Below are 6,152 nucleotides of genomic sequence, written 5' to 3' on the forward strand. Positions count from 1 at the left end.
TCTGGTACCGATCTTGGATAGAAATATTACTGCTTTTCGACTAAAACTGCTGCTAACTTGGAAAGCCAACACACACAGGGGTTGAGTGTGAGGGGAGACCCTGGTACCAAGCTCGCTTGTACGACACAGGCACTGCTGTGAATAAAACTGTTTTCAGTGCTTACCTTCTGTGCTGGTTTGACTTGGCTTTACTTTGAAACGAGGAGTCTGCTTCATAGCTGTGAACAGTGTTAACAGTGGCAGTTGTAGTGATACAGCAAGGGACTGTTACCTCAAAACCAGCTTAGAAACATTGTAATAACACTTCAATATGCTTTGATTTGTGGGGCAGGAATGCTAAGGCTGGCCTTGCCCTCATCGCAGGCAGGCACGTACACAACACTAGGGATGAATTAAGTTTCCTTTGGCTGCTGGGGTTGGACTTGCCGCTTCAGAGCCCTCTGTAACACCCCACGCTGCAGTTATACACAGCTGAGGGAGCCAGGATGTATGCTGTGTAACTTGCTACTCCACAAACTGAGCTGTGACCACTTCTTAGTTCATTGCAGCAGAAAAGTGTTTTGAGAACAGCCTATTGCGAACAAAGACTTTAATAGTAAAATAGTTTATTAATCTATTACTAAAATAACATTTTTTCCCTCCAGAGCTCTAAAGTGCAGATTTTATTTATACTCACCTTGCGCTACAAAAATAAGCACACCGTAAGGACAGAACAACGTTCCTCATTTATTGTTTGCTTTCCCTGTCAGCAATAATTGGTACATAAGCAGAGCATAGTGCTGTGGTATATAGATACCTCCCAGTCTTGTCCTACTGTCTGCCTGCATAAAATGTGTCCTAACTACCTCGCAGGTAAGGGGAGATAGAAGAGAAGAAACTTAATGCTGGTTTGGGACAGCCTTAACAGCTTATTCTGTTTTACAGAGGGTTTAACAGCACTCTAAACTGGATTGAATCAAAGTTACCTGGACTTACAGGAGTTGGGATCAATTATGCTGTTACACAGCTGGCAGGCAGGGGTAGAAGGAACTATTCTTCTGTTTTAGGCTGCAGCTGGTTTTACCTTAAAAGCAAAGATAAAGTATGCTGCTTTGAATTGCACAGCAGCTTCCAGGTACTGTGCTAACTGCCACTGCAGCACAAGGAGGCCTCGTGTGATTCTTGATGCATTTACCACAGTAATAATAGAACCTGGTAACTAATTGTGAAAAGCTGTCTTGTGTAGATTGAAGAAATCAAGTTTTTGGCAGACTTGCTAGACAGATTCTTAGCAAACTGGCACAAGTGATAAAGTTTGTCTCGCTGTTACACATAAAACCTTCTCTGCCCACAGCTTAGCAGAAGCAAGCCCTTTTCCAACACAGCTGAAATGTGTAAGGACAGTTGCAGTTCCCCAGGGATCCTGCGTGCTGGGGTGGGATCTGAGGTAAGGCCTCAGGAGCACTAGGTAGACCTTCCAGCTGAAGCATAGCAAAAGCACCTCACTGTTCAGTGAAGTAAGAGAGTGTTTCTTCTCCTCTTCAAGTCACACGATCTATAATCTTAAACTAAGTACTTCCCTCTTGTTGTACAAAACTCACCCTAGGAAAGGCAACTGAGAGTGAACTTGCAAAGTGCTACTGAAAACAGAAACGGGAGCGGAGAGATGCCTTTGCTGAACTGGAGTTTAGCCTCCTTCCTGATCAGTATTGTCAAACTTGTATGACTGACAGGAAAGAGTCTGATTAAGATAACTGGGGGAGTGCTGTTACTGCAAGGGGTGTGTTTTGGGGTTGGTTTTTGGTAGTTTTTTTTTTAATCAACAGGGAAGAGGTAATACAAAAGCAGCAACTTGGTTAAGACTTCATCTTGCCTAGCAGCTCCTTGACAAGTTGCAGTTGACAAGACTGCAGTTGACTGACTAGGTGAAGGGTTGTGATTGAAGCAGCTTCTCAAAGCTAACGTTAAGGAGAAATTAAATTCTATTTCAGCTTGTTGAGCCCCTCTTGACATGTCTCCCCCTCTCCTTCCAGTAGCACAAGCAAGTTATTGTGCACAGTCAACATCAACAGTTCACATTTCAGCTTGGCATAATGTATATAAATAAATTATATTAATTTAATCAAATGTAAGACACTTTAAATAAATGAAATGCTAAAGAGTGACACCTCCTGTCAAGTTATTTCCCAGCAGGAATACTGAGTGGCTTGGCATTCTGTTCTCCCATGCGTTCCTTGGTTCCTGAACGTGCACAACCCTCAAGTCTTGACGGGGATAGTTTGTTTGCATCCGGCAGCGCTTCCGTCTGCTTCAGGTAAGCCCACAGAGTATTCTGTGGTGGCGATGAGCAACATGTCCAGAGTTGTCTCAGTACACTTAGCGATAAAGCGTATGAAAGGCCTCACGTCGCCCTCGTTGGCCACTTCTAAGACGTGATAATACTCAGCCCGTTGTTCCTTGCGGATCGTGATGGGTGGGTAGCCTGCCTGCATGAGTATGAGGTTCATTAACAGGCGTGAAGTCCTTCCATTGCCATCTACAAATGGATGGATGTAAACCAACTTGTAGTGGGCTAACGCAGCAAATTCCACAGGGTGCAAGCTCATGGCATCTTCCGAGTTAATCCACTGTACAAACTCCTGCATCTGTTTCTCCACATCTTGGGGATGTGGAGGTATGTGATGTCCTACAAACACCTGGGTAGTCCTGAACCGCCCTGCCTCCACCGGGTCAGCGTAGCCCAGCACTCTCCGGTGTATTTCCAAGATGTCACTGATGGTTACGGAGCCTATCCGTGATACCAGCGTGGTATTGACATATTTCAAAGCTGCGTGCATGCCAATCACCTCATTCTGCTCCACTAAGCTTTTTCCAGGAACAGCGTATCTGGTCTCGATGATGTGTCTTATTTCTGACAGCGTCAGAGTGTTCCCTTCAATAGCAACCGTGTGGTAGATGTGGTGATAATAGGACTCCTCCATCACTCTGCGCAGGGCAGAGTTGCCTTTGGGGATCGCCATCACTTTTTTAACCTTGCTGTCAATAATGCTAAAATACCTCTGATCTATCTCCTCAACTAAAGGTAGCGTCCGGTCCCGATTGATCAAAGCCTTCTCGTTGCAAGGGGAAATGGTTAGTGCTTTGGAATACAAATAGTCTGCCTGAAGAATGTCTTTTTCCTCTTCAGAAAAGATACCAAATTCATTCAGGGCATCCACATAATCAGGGTCCATTTTGAGGGCATACACAAAGAGTTTGTGGGCTTTCTCCCGCTTTCCTTGGCGCTTCATTTCGAGGGCTTGATTCAGAGCTGCTTTGGCTTCTAACTTCACTTCTGAAATGCAACAATAAGAGTTAGATAACAGGGTAGTGAGTTTTACTGAAAACCGCTGGGGACTGTCACTGTTCACCGATATAAAAATTAAATAAAGCCAGTCTCTAAGAACCGTAACTGAGAACTTGTGCTCCAGGCTTTGCCAGGCTACAGGCACAGAGGTCATGTTTACGGGCTGAGTACGCGGCAGCAGAGCTGTTCCAGAAAGCGTGGTGAGGCAGGGTGTGTGAGCAGCACGGCTCAAGCTGGCCACAGGCACGTAGCCATCGCAGCAGAACTTGCTTTGGCCACCAGGCCGCTTTGTGTGTGGGGACACAGAGTCTTATATACATTCTCTCAGCAATAATGCCAGTTCTCTTGCTCGAAGCACGGCCCACAGCTGCTAACGGCACTTCTGGGTTTTTTACTGGATGTCAAACATCTTCCCAGCAATAACAACTTCAATGCAAACAAAGATACAGTGCTGGAATTGTAATGATTCCTCTGAATGTTTTCCAAATTAATGTCCTGGCCAATAAAGGCAAGAACCGCAGCCTGTCATTGCTAGAAAGGCTGTTCTATGACAGCTGAGATTTCAGGATTAATACCATTTATTCCAGGTTACTGTATGTTAAAACACCACTCCATATTTCAGTTCCCTTAACAAAACTTACTAATGCCGAAAGCATGAGGAAAAAAACTTCTGAGGGACAAAGCAACGCTGAGAAAATGCCAGCACATCAGCACATCGCCCTTCTGCAGGGCAGGGCACTGGAATGCAGTCGGGCTGCTGCCGGCAATGGCACGTCTGACCTCTGGGTCATTTACAGCTGATGTTAATTTGCAGTTGGGCAGTGAGAGTTCATTACCATTGTGGGGTACAGGAGATCACCAGGCAGGGGGTGTGGGTTGTTATCATACAGCAGCTGGGCTGTTCCCCTGCGCCCACCCAGGGAGACTTACCTGGGGAGGCTTTGCCTTTCAGCACCAGCAGCTCCAGCCCACTGGAGGTCACGCTCAGTTCAGTTGTTTGTCCTGTGTATCTGGTGACCCCCAAGGAGCCTGTGCCCAATTTACTTTTCAGGAAGGAGAGTCCTTTGAGCACTGCGTGGCACTGGTCTTCCACAGCAGCCAGTGGGAGCAGCAGCAGCAGGAGGGAGCCCAGAAGGAGCCCGAGCACGGCTGCCCACCTGATGCGGACCCACAGCGTTATCCATTTCAACTCGGGATCTGTCGCCATAGACACAAGATTCATCCTGCTTCCAGTGCAGGCAGGAGGAACATCTCCTTTCCCACTGCTCCTACCTGGAAACAAAAGCAGCAACAGCTTTAGCCAAGTCCTCCATGTCATGGGGCAGGTGAGGTGCTGAAGATGTGGCACCTGAATGGACTTCAGCATCCCTGCTCTGGGTTTCTGTCACAGCTGTTAGGGGTTATCCCAAGCACCCACCTTTCCCTGCCACCCCTAAGCACACGAGGACAGGGTGCACGCGGCATTCAGCATAATGCAAGTCCTCATGGCATCTGCTATACGTTAATGCAGCAGCAGGAGGGGACACTGGTGTCCGTGAGCAGCGTGGGCACTGGGCTCTACAGGGATGAAGGAGCTCTGTCCTGTACACATATGGCACAGCTTCTGCATGTCCTCCCGGTGTGGAAACCACTCCCCAGACCCTCAGGTCCTGGAGCGTGTCCAGAGGAGGGCAACAACGCTGGGGAAGGGGCTGGAGCACGAGGCTGATGGGGGGCAGCTGAGGGCACTGGGGGGGCTCAGCCTGGAGAAGAGGCTCGGGGCAGGGGGTGCTGATCACTCTCTGAACTCCTGAAAGGAGGCTGTAGGGAGGTGGGGGTCGGGCTCTTCTCCCAGCTGACAGGAGGAAACAGCCTCAAGCTGCACCAGGAGAGGTTTCCGTTGGATATTCGGAAAAATTTCTCCACCCACTGGCACGGGCTGCCCAGGGGAGTGGCGGAGTCACCGTCCCTGGGAGTGTTTGAAAACCACAGGGATGCGGCGCGCAGGGACGTGGTTGAGCGGTGGCCTTGGCAGTGCGGGGTTCGTGCCCAGGCTCCACCATCCTGGAGATCTTTCCCAGCCTGAACGATTTTGGGGATCCACGTTCCCCCGCCCCCGGCTCCCCCCCAGCCGCCGCTCCTCCTCCGTCCCCCCAGCTCCCCCTCCCGCAGGCTGGACCCCCGGCCCCCCCCTCCCCGCCGGGGTCCCCCCGGCCGCACCAGCACCCGCCGCGGCCCGGGCTTCCCCCATGTCCCCCCGCCCCAGGGTCCCCCATCACCTTTGCCGCCTCCCGCAGCCGCCAGCTGCCGGCTACAGTTGCCCCGCCCATCCGGACCCCGCCCTCCGCGCCCTGCCATTGGCTGAACCGCCGCTCTTCTTCTTTTCCATTGGCGCTTACAGCGGACGCTCCGCTCGTGGGCCTCCCTACTTCTGCCCTCGGCTTCCTGTGGCGTCTTCCGAGTAGCGCCACGCCCCCGACGCGGGAGAGGCTCGTGGAGGGGGAGAAGTGGTGAGCGCTCACGCCAATCATACGACCGACAGCCAATAAGAGGGCAAAACGGAGACGGGGCGGGCTCCCAGCTTTTAAATAGCAAGCACTAGGGGGGCTGCCTCCTTGTTGCTAAGCGACGGCTGCGGCCTGGGCGGGAGCGGGCCCCGGCGCTCCCCTCAGCCCCGGGGCAGGTGTCTGGGGACGCCCAGGCCTGCTCGAGGCTGCAGGGCCGGCCGATGGCAGCTGCCTGGCTGGTACGGCCCCCTCAGTGCCTGGCCAGGAGCTTCCACCAGCGGGGCTCTGTTGGGGCCAGGTGGTGCGGGGAGTGCAGGAGGCCATCCTCAGTGCTCACAGCT

At 51.3% G+C, this 6,152-nt stretch overlaps 1 protein-coding gene across 1 annotated transcript; it reads right to left on the bottom strand.

Annotated features, from left to right (window-relative positions):
• Positions 1–706: 706 nt before the first annotated feature.
• Positions 707–5,662, bottom strand: FICD (FIC domain protein adenylyltransferase). Its single transcript, XM_040608276.1, has 3 exons — positions 5,584–5,662; positions 4,256–4,597; positions 707–3,313 (listed from the first exon to the last, which is right to left on the bottom strand). The coding sequence occupies exons 1-3, from the start codon at positions 5,660–5,662 to the stop codon at positions 2,238–2,240; spliced, it is 1,497 nt and encodes a 498-aa protein (XP_040464210.1). The 3' UTR covers positions 707–2,237.
• Positions 5,663–6,152: the final 490 nt, after the last annotated feature.

The sequence above is a fragment of the Falco naumanni genome, chromosome 1 (genome assembly GCF_017639655.2).
Source record: "Falco naumanni isolate bFalNau1 chromosome 1, bFalNau1.pat, whole genome shotgun sequence".
NCBI classification, from domain to species: Eukaryota; Metazoa; Chordata; class Aves; order Falconiformes; family Falconidae; genus Falco; species Falco naumanni.